Source organism: Stylophora pistillata, chromosome 4 (assembly GCF_964205215.1).
Source record: "Stylophora pistillata chromosome 4, jaStyPist1.2, whole genome shotgun sequence".
NCBI lineage: Eukaryota > Metazoa > Cnidaria > Anthozoa > Scleractinia > Pocilloporidae > Stylophora > Stylophora pistillata.
Window position 1 is genome coordinate 10,962,030 of NC_142522.1, and position 12,684 is coordinate 10,974,713.

General features: G+C 40.7%; 2 protein-coding genes across 4 annotated transcripts in view; one reads left to right on the forward strand and one right to left on the reverse strand.

The window, feature by feature from the left end:
• Window positions 1-12,684, reverse strand: part of LOC111333054 (intermembrane lipid transfer protein VPS13A) — a 79,202-nt gene that overhangs the window by 43,923 nt on the left and 22,595 nt on the right. For all 3 annotated transcript variants that reach the window (XM_088757133.1, XM_088757132.1, XM_088757134.1), the window contains exons 30-43: window positions 9,454-9,519; window positions 9,128-9,279; window positions 8,752-8,839; window positions 8,119-8,349; window positions 7,415-7,560; window positions 6,722-6,933; window positions 6,131-6,182; window positions 5,641-5,731; window positions 5,102-5,230; window positions 4,408-4,488; window positions 3,450-3,682; window positions 2,246-2,393; window positions 1,077-1,158; window positions 963-995 (exon numbers count right to left, since the gene is read on the reverse strand). In XM_088757133.1, coding sequence (XP_088613259.1) covers window positions 963-995; window positions 1,077-1,158; window positions 2,246-2,393; window positions 3,450-3,682; window positions 4,408-4,488; window positions 5,102-5,230; window positions 5,641-5,731; window positions 6,131-6,182; window positions 6,722-6,933; window positions 7,415-7,560; window positions 8,119-8,349; window positions 8,752-8,839; window positions 9,128-9,279; window positions 9,454-9,519 — 1,744 coding nt within the window. The remainder of the gene's footprint in view (window positions 1-962; window positions 996-1,076; window positions 1,159-2,245; window positions 2,394-3,449; window positions 3,683-4,407; window positions 4,489-5,101; window positions 5,231-5,640; window positions 5,732-6,130; window positions 6,183-6,721; window positions 6,934-7,414; window positions 7,561-8,118; window positions 8,350-8,751; window positions 8,840-9,127; window positions 9,280-9,453; window positions 9,520-12,684) is intronic.
• Window positions 10,907-12,430, forward strand: LOC148732470 (uncharacterized). Its single transcript, XM_088757136.1, has 2 exons — window positions 10,907-11,157; window positions 11,297-12,430. The coding sequence occupies exons 1-2, from the start codon at window positions 10,984-10,986 to the stop codon at window positions 12,371-12,373; spliced, it is 1,251 nt and encodes a 416-aa protein (XP_088613262.1). The 5' UTR covers window positions 10,907-10,983; the 3' UTR covers window positions 12,374-12,430.

Below are 12,684 nucleotides of genomic sequence, written 5' to 3' on the forward strand. Positions count from 1 at the left end.
GACGAAAAATTCCCATTGGTTGAGAGCAACACGTTGTCAATCAACCCTCGAACTAAACAGTCTTCGTGGCGACTACCTTTTAGAAAATGGCGGACGACGGTGATTTCGAGAAGTTCTGCTCTCAAGAATCGATACAACGCTTACCTGCTAGATGAAGGTTTTGCATGTGCCTGGTAGCGGACACGCAAGCTCTTTCTACCTGAACTTTTTCCTGTCGGTGTTGAGAACTTTCATTTCGACGAAACATCACGGGAATCCGGACATTGAGAAGCGGCCTTATTCAACAATTCATAAAACTGGCAAAACTGTTAGCTTTTCTTGCACAAGGAAGGCATATAATTTGAGATATGTGCGACTTATTTTCGAAGTGAAAACCGATCGTTCGAAGGCGATCGGCGAAGACACAACGAAATTCTTCCCTCAGTTGACTCTGATTAAAAATGTTTACAAAACTCTTGGAGCCACTTCCAAATTTAATTCTTAAATCTACTCCACAAAACTGGCAAACTACGTCTTCTGGATTAACTTTTGGCTTTCTCCCTCTCTTAGATTTTGATACCAGATTCTCCTTGTCGTCTGACATTTCTCACTCACGTGGAGCACGTTTTAGTTGTTGTTTTGACAGTTTGTATGGTTCACTAAGCTCTCGCTAACGGCGCTTTCTGATTGGTTAATTTTAAGAGGCGCTGATTGACATATGCAAGACGATATGAATATGAAAATAGGGGGCGTTTCGTTAGTTAGTGGGGGTCTGTGGCAAGCCCTCCCTCTCCCCTCTGCACATTCCGCTCCCCCCAATCCCCCCTCCTTTCCCCCTGGGCTTGCTTCGCAGGCTACTCATTTTCGGCCCCGAACTTTTTATTGGAAATTAGCATAACTGGTAATAACATTGAGAGAGATATAAGAAAGTAATACGGGTTGTCATAACAACACCCCGAGAGTTAAAAAACGGAGAACCTTACCAACTATATCTTGTGCTATGGGAGTGATATCCTCTGCAATTGTAAAAACATCAACGATCAGTGTCAAAATCATTTACAAAATCAAAAAGTGGTTACTGACCATGACAATTTTACCTGAGTGAGGTGCGACTCCTTCACTGAGATTCTTGAACAAGATCCCCAGTATAGTTCTGACGTCATCCTCACCAGCACATAACTATCCAAAGACATATACCACTCAGCTTTGATTACACGTGCCATGTAAATATCTCATGAATACCTGTAATACTATCTAAATTCTCTTATTTTTCACGAAGCTAAATGTTTTAGTTTTATTAGCTTTGCCGACAGGCAGGGACACCGCAACAGCTTGCGCCAATTACTGCGGGCCCAGTAAACCCACCCATCCCAGCCCAGGGGAGGACATCCATCACACAGTAATCTCGTGCGTGGGAAATTAACGTCTCCTACCCCTAACCCTGCAGGAGACGGGACCTTCATTTATTCGTCCCTATCCGAGAAGACTAGAATATCTAACCATTTCTTTGATGTTATTGAAAGGCAGCATATTCTTCTCAATTATTTTAAGACCCCGAGTGTTGGTCCGGCCGGGGCTCGAACCCTCGACCTCCCGCACAACAGTCCAGCGCTCTATCCCTGGAGGTGAGCTATGACTATGTAATTGAGACAAAGTTAGAACAAGGCAGATTCGCACGAATCTATTTCCCAGGGGCTTCCGGGAGGTTTGCCAGGGCACTGCCATGTGCATGTGCTCAGTTTAATTTCCTGGCCCTGTTTCCATGCCCCCCTCCCTCTCTTCCCTCGCACTTTTTGGATAAGCAGCAACAGTTCGTTGATGTTGTGTTTACAACTGCTTGGAGGTGAGCTATGACTGGGGTATATTGGGGATCCCCTTGCTGCTGAGGAGATTGTTGCCCTCTCCGACTTACGGCACTTAAATCCTCCAAAAAAAAAATGGTTTTACTTGAGTTTTAATTGATAAGAAATATCAGCAGCCACACTATACCTTAGTTTTCTTCCCAAAATTAGTCTCTGACTCTTAAAACTCGCCCAAAATCGGCAGCTACGTATCTTAACTGAAAAATAATTTCTTCTGGAAAATGGCGAGGTACCTGAAGGTCCATGTTGCTTTATTCAAAGGGCAACAATATGGTTAAGAGGGGTGTATGCCGAGATTGAAATTGGTGGGTGGTAGGAGTAAATAACTTAAAGCAAACCATCCTGTTCGGAAGCTGTTAAATTGTTTATTCTCCTTTCAAATGCTTTTCGCCAAATGAACTTACCGTAACTGCATGCAGCTTTCCCTCAACATCGATATCAGGCACATCGTGATACCAAGGAGACAAGCTTCGAGCCACAAGAACAGTCAGATTCGCTGGTTCAAGGACCAGTTGGGTCGCTCCTATGGTTTCTCCATCAGTCATCAAAGCTCTTGATGTACAAAGGAAAAGGATTATTTTATTAGATACAAGTGTGTCACACTCTCTTAAACTCACCGCCTGTTCCCAGCAGCAAACAATGAATTTCTCTTTGAAGTTCTTTTTTCCAAATATGGTTTTGTCATTCACTAAAAAACATCATCTTTGGCATAAATCACTTAGCTTAAAATTTACCATCCTCATTAATTTATACAGTTGTGCTAAAGCATCATATTTCGATAGTCCTATCCTAGCAGTATGCAGGGAATTTGTCCCCCTTGGTCCACGAGTCTCCAACAGCTCAATGGCAGAGTATTCGAAATACTAATCCAAGGGTCGTAGGTTCAACTCCTCTTGGGATCCCTCGGAATTCTTCTCTTGCCTGTGTCAATCACTGAATAACATCACCTTTCAAATTGTATTTCTTGATTGCATGGATTTTCTGTGGTCAACACGGAATCCTGGTTACGTTTGGTTGAGTTTTACAGTTCTAAGTTTATGAATTTAGATGGAAAACTTGCATCACTTTCTCAACTAGTCAGATCATAGTTAATCGAGGGGTCAGATGAATCTTTTACAAGACAACCAAAAATGCAAATAAAACAAAAACTCTAGAGATACTCTAGTAAATAATCTCTCGTGCTCTTATTTGAGGTAATTTGTACCACGAAATAGTAAGCGGGTAAGCGCGACCCTCTCGAGTATTCAGTGTATGGTTGAAAACGCCAGTTTTATGCATTTCTTCCTTATTTTCATGAACTTCATAAGACATTTAAAATCCCGTTGTTATGGGAGTTTTCGATGAGGTTTTTTCTCAGGAACTGAAGACTAATTGAGGATACCCAGACATGGGGTGATTACACTCATTTCGTGAAAACATGGACTACATTGAATTGAAGCCGGTCTCATAACGTTTGGAATGTCTTGAAGGATAACTAACAAAGCGGTCCAACTTCTGCGCAAGTGATGGCTATGAGCAGTGGCTTCAGGCTGGCTGAAGGTACGCACAACCACGACTAACGAAGTAACAGCGTATAACAATGCGCAGGAAAATTTTTGAAATCCATACCTCAACAATTTTACAGAACTAAGTTCCACCGCCATCTTGTCAAGAACAACGGCATCACTTCCTTCAGGATCCTTCCCACCATGAGCAAGATTGAAGGTGTTTGACACATTAAGATGACCCAGATTTGCGACAAGTGCATCGCGAGACGTCGAACTCACAGGGATAATAACCAGAGGTGCTTGAATAGAAACATTCAAGCTTATTCTTAAGCTTTGGGTTTGCAAACTCTGAATCTAAAAATCAGAAAAACACATATTTACATCTAAGAAAGTGCGTTTAAAAATGATTCCCTCGACCACATGTTGCAACGGCTGAACTCTTTTATTCCGGAGAGTGAATAGCGTCTAATTTCACTTAACAGTACCGCCCCTGAGTCAAACATTAAGGTTAAAATTGAGAGTCTCCTGATTTTTTAATAGACAAGAATGATTTTCGGGCAATATTACAAACTGCGAACACAACTGCTTTTTATTTGAGCGGTTGAAACGGCAACGCGACAAAAAAAATATCATTTCTTTCCGTTGTTAAACAGAAAAAGTATGTAGAAAAGTGTGGACGATATGCATAATTCTGCAAACCCTGCATAATTCTGGAAACAACCTCGATAGGGCTAACCTCTGATGTCTCCCTTTCTTTCAAATTATTTATTTTTTTGTGATTTGATTGAATAAAGTATTATTATTATTATTATTATCATTATTATTATTATTATTATTATTATTATTATTATTCCCATGAGTGACCAAATCAAAATTTCGCCTTAAAAGTATCATAAAATACAATCTCAAGCAGACGAGTGATCAGAATAAAGAAACATTTCCATTTAGGGATTTTTAGTTGATCCAATACCAAATTCTCTGAACTTACATCACAGGAATTCTATAGCAGATAGTGAGGAGAATTTCTAATGAGACCTTGGGAGTGAAAGGTTTAAAAACACAGCTGGTGAGTGACTCACTGTGGCACTGGCTGACTGAGCAGCAGTTTTTCTAGCATACTCCATGGCATCTTTTGCCCGCTGAAACTTGTTCAAAAAGTCCTGAAAAAAAATTAAAAAAAATAAGGAGATTCAAATATGAACTTGTAAAATGTTTCATCTTCCGAAAGATAAGGTGATAATTTATACTCAAGAAAAATTAACCGCACCATTTACGTGTAAGGGATCAGCCATAATTTATCACCTGAGGGAGGGGGTGAAGGGGTAAGGGTGGAGGATTTTGGGGGGATAATATGGTATTCAGGGGGACCGGGGAGGGGATCAGTCGTTACCAACAAAGGAAAAGGAAGGAGGGGACTACAGAAAATTGACCCCAATGAGGGGGAAATCCTGACAAGATTATTGAGCCTTGTAGTGACTCAAATAAAATCCCCCAACCCCCTCCCCCCCCGTCCCCTCTCTCGGCGAAATATCATGGCCGATTCTAACCAGTAGTCTGTTACAGAAAATAAATGTCATTCCATTGCTCTTTGCTGGGGCGTCCTGAATATCGGTACAATAAATATCATTTTACTCAGTTGGAAGGCTGAAACATTTCCAAAACGCACAATCTTAAAATACTAGTACCCTAAGAGGTTTACAAGCTCCAATTTCTGCTGCTGTAAGTCATCACGAATGCACCCAAGAAAAATCAACGCTGACGCTATTGACTAACCAGCAGCTTCATCACAAATTTGTTTAGGAAGATGACACGGATACAACTGATTCCCATCTGGAACTTCAAATCCACAGCTTCCATGTCTCTAAACTTGACCCCAGCAGTTGCACCATTGTATGCAATAACCTAAGAACAAGAGGTATGGACTACAGTTAAAAAGTTTTACTCTAACTCGAGTTAATCGCAGCACTAATTATAACAGCAATGATGACCATGAAAGAACCCTTATCAATTGATTGTCGTATAATGAAAATCCAAGTGATCACGATGTCCAATCAGAACAGAGTAAAATATCACAACGAGCCAATGAGAACTCAGAGTAAAAACAAGCAAACTGCCCGATAAAGTTGTGGGTGGTTAGTTACTTCACGTGAGAATTGACGTGAGTTTTCTTTACCAAGGACACTTGGAGGAGATATTCTCTGGTAACAATACAATAGGTGCAGAGCGGAACTTAAACTACACGAGTTTATGACCTTGTGACATTGTTGTCACTCAGTTCCAATTCTCAAATAAACTTTCCTCATTTTACAGACCTGAAGGCTAAACACCTCCTGGTTCACGATGGACACTATCTTCGGATAGAACGCCCCAGGAGTGGAATCCATCACTGACAAAGTTTTCATACTAAAAAGAAACAAGAACACTTAAAGGATCTTTTTGATAGAGTGTATTAAAACCAAAACCAAAGCAATCATAACAGCCAATCAAAGCCAGGAAAATATCATCAGGAGCCAATGAGAACTCGAAGTAGAAACAAGCAAACTGACTGAAGCGCGGGAAAAACGCGAGTGACCAAGGCGCGACTAGTTTTAGTTTTGAATCTAATTGGTTGATAAGTGGCGCGAATTTCGGGACCAATCACCTAAAGAATAAAGCGAAACCAAAGCAATCCTGAATTACTTTCAACGCTCAATTGAAAATTTCTCTATCAAACGATAATTCTTTAGACTGGGAGAGTTTGAGTGATTTTCATCTCCTTAAAAGGAAAAGGAAAATCGACTAGAACAACCAAGTAAAACATACCTGGCAATAACATCTGTTCTGCTGTCTCTAACAACACAGGAGGCAGACAAATCTTTATGTAAGGAAAAAATATTGAACTCATCAAACGTAAAATCCAACTCAAGAGTAGCTCAAAAGTTTATATTCCAATACTTTTTTCATAATAACTTGCAGTGCAGGTGTCTTATCTAGGCAAGTTAATACAGGCTCGCCATCGTTTGAAAGGAGGCATAGCTTCTATTTTATGACCCCTTCTAACTCTCTTTGACCGTTGCTCACCCCCTTGGTACAAACCTCTTTCCCTCTCTAGCCTTCCGCTGCTACAAAAATCAAAGATGGCGGCTATAATTTGCATCAAGAGATATGCTGAGCACTCGCTCGCCAAAATTACGCCAGCTCTGCGGGTTCATCGTTCCAAGGCAGACACCAAAACTTGTGAAGTAATGATGAAGAATTTGTAACATCTCATCTTCAAATCACTAAATTATGGTTGTAGTGATCTGAGACACCATAGACGCTAAAAAACGAATATCTTTTTTGAGCCGCCTCAAACGTAAACAACCCTTAGCTTTCGACAACACTGAGTTGGAAGACAATTAAATAATCCCTTACCTCCAATAATTACATGCGTCAAATCACCCTCAACAGATGTCACTGTAACATCGATTCCGCTTAGCTTAGCTGTCACCTCAATCTGTATTTCATCTTTGCTATCTTTCTTCTTTGTGCCTTTAGTTGTAACCATCTCAGACGTTTTGTTTTCATCTTGGTCTTCCGTTTTCGCACTGTCAGCAGACACAACTGGCAGGGCTGGAGTCTCTTCACTAGAAAAAGAGAAAAAACATCTATGTTACTTCAAATAATGCTTGATGCAAAGAGAGTTGGCGCAGTGACGTGGATTCGATTCCCACTTGGAGAATATCACCGCGTGGATATGTAATTGCTAAAATTCATATTTGATCTTGTATGATCATGTTCATGGCTGATCCTTGCAGGACGTTGCTCATATGCAAGCCTAGTAAATGGCTCAACACGCAAACGACTTCTCTGTAGCTCAGTTACTCGTGGGGACTCAGAATTCTTTTCTCTGCTCGAGAAAAAAACCAAAAATAGTTTTCTTTATGTGATGAATAAAATGTTATCAGCTTGATGGGATAATATTACTTCCAATTTGTTAAAGTAGGGGGCTTTGCTGCGCGCAGTGCGAGCTCCGCTTGCAGCCATCAAATTGTAGGCTGTTAGAATTGCCTGTTTGCAGAAGTCATACATCTCGTTTAAGTTCAAATGTCTCTACATACACTGTACCTAGGTGGCACCATTTTGAATGCAACATCAATGATGTTGAGCAGAGCTTCTTGATGCAGCTTTACTTGCAGTGAAGAAAACTCCACAGCAACAGACTGCTTAGTGGACTTGAATTTTGAGCTGTACTCTGGGTGTTCCGATTCCACCTATAGTTGACACCAAAAGCAGTAAGTAAACCTTTACACATTAACACCAGAATACAAGTCATATTCTCCATACTGTTCTCTATGCATTTTCTAATATGCTTACAAGGAGAATGTGTGTAACAATCAAGAATAAACATAAAAGGTGCTGCAGCAACAGAACACTACACAGTGAGGGCGCAGAAAGGATAACCACCCACAATACATTTCTTATCAACTGTTCAACTACTTCGGCATACTAGTAATGGTAGTAGAAAGTAGCGTTTCTATAAAATTACAAAAAAAAAAAAAAAAAGAAAAACATCCTCAAACTACAAGAACACCGACTGCCTCCTGCTCTGTATTATATGTCATTTTTCACTTCATTCTTAAGTAGGTAGAACAATATTTTCCAAGTAAATAGTTGAGAGATTTAACTAATTCCAAGAGTAGCAGTACTCTCTTCTACGACCTCAAATGAAACTGTAAAATGCCATGAATTTCCAGGCTTACCATGACTTGTCAAAAGCCCAGAGTCATTGATAGTCAGTACCCTTCACAAGATAATATAAAGTCCTTTACCATAACAAATTTAACCGAGAGCAGCTCTGCCCCAACAGGCGTTTGCACAAGATAAAGAGGGCCTCCTCCAGGTCCATGAATCATCTCCGCTACGACCAAAGAAGACAAGGACGCACTCGCTGAAAGATCCCAAGGATGCATCACCACAGTGGTACCCAGGCCTTTGACATACAGCGCAAGACAAGGCTTTGATTTCCCTCCACTATCCACGGTGTCGACATCAACGGATATCTGTGATACAGTATGTAAAGCTCAAGATCAGTTGGTTTAATAGGGGGCTGTCATCCCAAAGGAGGACAAAATCCAACTGTTCTCATTCAAATTCGACTTAGAATTGGCAAGCTTCTCCTTAGTTCTGATACTGGTAGATATATTAATTTCCATCAAGAGCGCTTTTCGGTTTGGCGAAGTAAGGCATATACCTTGGGAAAACAATAGGAATTCCATCCAAAAACAAGTAAAACGCTCAAAGCGCGAAAAAACATGTGTAACTAGGGTGCGTTTGGTCTTAGTTTTCTCAACACAATCCAAAAATTTTTCTCATAAATTTTCTTCTACCGTAGGCTTCAACAAATTCAGACCCATAAGTAGAATAAGAAGATTACTTCAGTAAAAAAAATTCCCCAAACACACCTCTTCTATCTCAAACTGAAGTGAAACTTTAACTTGTTTCGCCAAAGCCTCTTTTTCTTCAAGTTTAGCTTGTTCAAGGTTGGAAACTCTGCAGAAAAAAAATGTAAATTGTTGTAACTGAAAATACTGAAATAACTATTCCTGATTGGCCCAATTTTCGATATTTTAAATTTAGAGGTACACTTTGGCAAACACAATGGGAAATGAGCTATGCAGAGAGTTTGTGGGGATTACTTCCCAAAGTCTTGTGTTGTCTATTGTTCTATGCCTAATTTTTAACCATTAAATAGGGGCTCTTGAGGAACAAATCTTTCAGAAACTCTCCCCCTTTTCCCCCTTACCCCACCGAAAAAAAATGTATGAAACTAAACAATACCCTGTAAGAGTTTCAGGTGGTGTCGTGAACATTTCTTCCATTTCCTCAGCTCCATCAACTCGTTCTCCCCTGCCACCTTCCAAAACACCCAATTGTGAGACGTCATCATGAGCCCTTGCAGTTGTATACCGAGGATTTTCACCAAGGATATCCTACAACGAGAAATTTAGAAAAAGTCAATGTTGCCTTAGGATTCGGCATGAGTTGTTAAAAGTGTGTTTTAAACGAATTTCCGCCAAACTATCTTCGAGTCTTTTTCTTTTTTTTATCAGAGCACATGTAGCATTTGAAACTGACCTCTCTATATTTAGTAATTTATAACATACCATTGGTTTATTGTCAGTTTGGTCCGAAGCTCCTTTACCTCCTGGTATTGGGATGCTGGTTGCAAGCTAAATACCAAAGGAAAACAAAAGAGTTGGAGAAAACTGTTCTCCCGATCATACAAATCTCACAGGAGAATATCAGTGTTGTTCTGTGCTGTTGTTGTTCGTTTTATATGACACATGGCCAAGAGGGAGACTACAGTGTCATTGTAATCGTGCACCCTTGTAAAATGAAGCGTTTGTAGTTATTGTTGTCGTTGTTATCATTTAACAGGGTTCAGGTGGCAGTAATTTTGAAACGCAGTAGTTTCTACGTTTGCAGGTAGCAAACAATGTAAAATAGCAAACCGTTTAAAATGTAATTGCCATATTTTGTGTGGATATGACAGCCATAATAAATATAGTAATTTTTAAAGAATGTGATTGGGTACTTCAGCGAGGGGAAGTGGTGGGGGAGGGGAGAGTATGAGAATAATGTCCCTGAAAAGGCAACTTGTTCGTGTAATAATGCAAAGGCCTAAAAGAAATGAAATTTGTGACGATAGTGGAACGAAGAAAAGTCCCCATGAGATTTGAACCTCAGACCTTCCCCCCCACCCCCCCCCCCTTAATGATGAGTTTTCTTAAGCGCTTTAGTTCCCTCGTTGCCAACTTTAGGGACTTTAAGCAAACCACGACGGCTACGGCAACGAGAACGTGGAAAAACAATAGATCTAATTGGCAGAACAATAGCCCAGCACGTGCGTTTTAAAACTTTGTACATTTCTTAGCCGTCCTTTGCAAAACAACAACGTGAAATCACCAAAATCTGCGTCGTCTGCGAAGCGAAACCGCGGCGGCAAATTATTTTAATTTACATTTGGAACTCAACGCTGCTTTTATGCGTTAGGTTGAGTTTGAGGTCTGGCGCCCTATGAGACGGTAAACACATGCAGCCATTTTCGAAATTCTAACTAACAGTAGAAACTCATTTTTTAATCGACGTCTTCTGTGGCGTTGCCGTCCTGACTGCTTAAAGTCTCTATTGACAAAGGGAAAGGGGGTCTATCTTTTAACAGTCATGATCAGGATTGTGACTCTCCAACAATTTCTCTGAAAGCCCTTTGACCCTTTATAGTGATTGGCATCTTAATTCTCGTTACAGTATCATTGTTAAATCAGACATTTAGGTTATGTGAATATAGGAAATGATCGTCCACCAGAGAAGCCCTCGATTGCCCAACAAATTCCTCATGTAAATACCATAGGAAATGTATAGAGAACAGTATGAAGAATATACAAACCGATCTTAGGTTCTAAATGGTTTAATAAAGATAGAGCCGGCGAGAAACTGCGAATTCCGAAGGTCTTCAGATCGATTCATTGCGGGCACCCCAAAATTTGTTTTTGTTCCATGATCATAACAAATAGACCACATTAAACAACGAAGCTAAAAAAAAAAACTAACATAATAGAGTCCTAAAGTGTGACGTCACGTTGCCATGACAGCATTTTTTTCTGGTCTAAACAGTTTAAACTCATACTTCAAACATGGCGTCTTTATCGATATGCTCACTCGTTTCTTTCTTTTCTGGAGAGCGGAAATCGCTTGATCGCGGAGAAAACCACTTCAAATCCGACCATGTCCAAAGCTTTATTTATTCCAGGGGAGTCATCAAAGGTGAAGTCCAAGCAAGCATGAAAAATAAGGACTACAAAGTCACAGTAAGTTGCCAATTTGGGATCACAACACGTATGTTCAATTCGAAGAACTCCCAACCCCGATTTCACCTCCAATTTAATGTTTATATTGCGGAATATATATTGCAACTTACGTGTCTGTTTCGAATTATCTTTTTATCAGATTTATCTCGATGAAAACCTTGAAATAAAAAACACAGAATGCGAGTGTCCTCGCGGCGAGTTCAAGTGCAGTCACGCGGCAGCCATATTTATTTATGGCATCCATAACCTTAGCAGGACGGACCTGGAATGCCAATGGAAACGAAAGCGAAAGGCAGAAAGCGTACAGTCTGCAAGCCAGATGTTTCCAGCGCCACCGAAGAAGAAGGATTACAGCCCTTTGGCGCGCGATCCTAGCCGAGAAGATCGGATGTGGCTGTACAGCGAACTAAAGCGCTATGGCAAATTTACAGGGACCTGCTGGATCTTGAGTCCCGAACCACAACCTGCTACCCCTCTCCCGATCAAGACGATTGAGGATATCATTTACTCAGAAGGTTTCCTTATGGCATCTACGAAGGAAAAACAATTAGAGTACTTGATTGAGAATGCCAAAGTAGAGGAGAGAACCATAAATGTTGTGAGCACCCTCACGGCTGGCCAGCGAAACAGCCCTGCATGGCACCAAGCTCGTAGAGGCCGCCTGACTGCCAGTAATTTTGGCTCCGTCCTCCAGGCAAAAAGAGTTACACCGTCTCTTATCAAGCGACTACTTGGGGAATACAACTTGAGTGGAGTTAAAGCAATTGCATGGGGACAGGACAATGAGACTGAGGCCCTGAAATCCTTTACCAACATCACAAACTTTACACCTGTACAGACCGGCCTTTGGCTACACGAGTCGGGAGTTCTGGGTGCTTCCCCTGATGGACTTGTGGGAGACGACTCGGTGATTGAGTGTAAGTGCCCCTACACACATCGAAATGCGACAATCAAGGAAGCTTGTGGGCACAAAGACTTTTACTTGGAGGAGAAGGAAGGGAATTATACGCTGTCTACCACACATGTTTACTGGCATCAGTGTCAAGGCCAGATGTTCCTGACAAAGCGCAAATTCTGCTACTTTGTTGTATGGACCACAAAGGATAGTGTAGTTATCAAGATTGAACGAGATGAATCTTGGGAGCACAATATTACTATCTTGAGTGATTTTTACTTTCATCAACTATTCCCAAAGATTACCGAGGGAGAACTTTGAAAAGTGGTGCACAGATGCTGGACATAATCAGAGTGGGGGGGGGGGGGGGGGGGGAGTGGGAGCTAATGTAAATAGGCAGTAGCTAATGTTAAAAGGTATTTTTTTAAATTTCATACATTAATTTCTTAATATAACATTACATATTCTACACTCAGATAGAGACACAAGATAAAGAACCCACATTTTTCCATTTAGCATAGTAACTTAATAATAAATTACATTCTTCCTGAAAGCAAGCTTAAACAATTTTTTTTTTGCAACCAATGGCTACTGGTAGCTGGTAACACTTATACACTTGATTCTCTTTATCT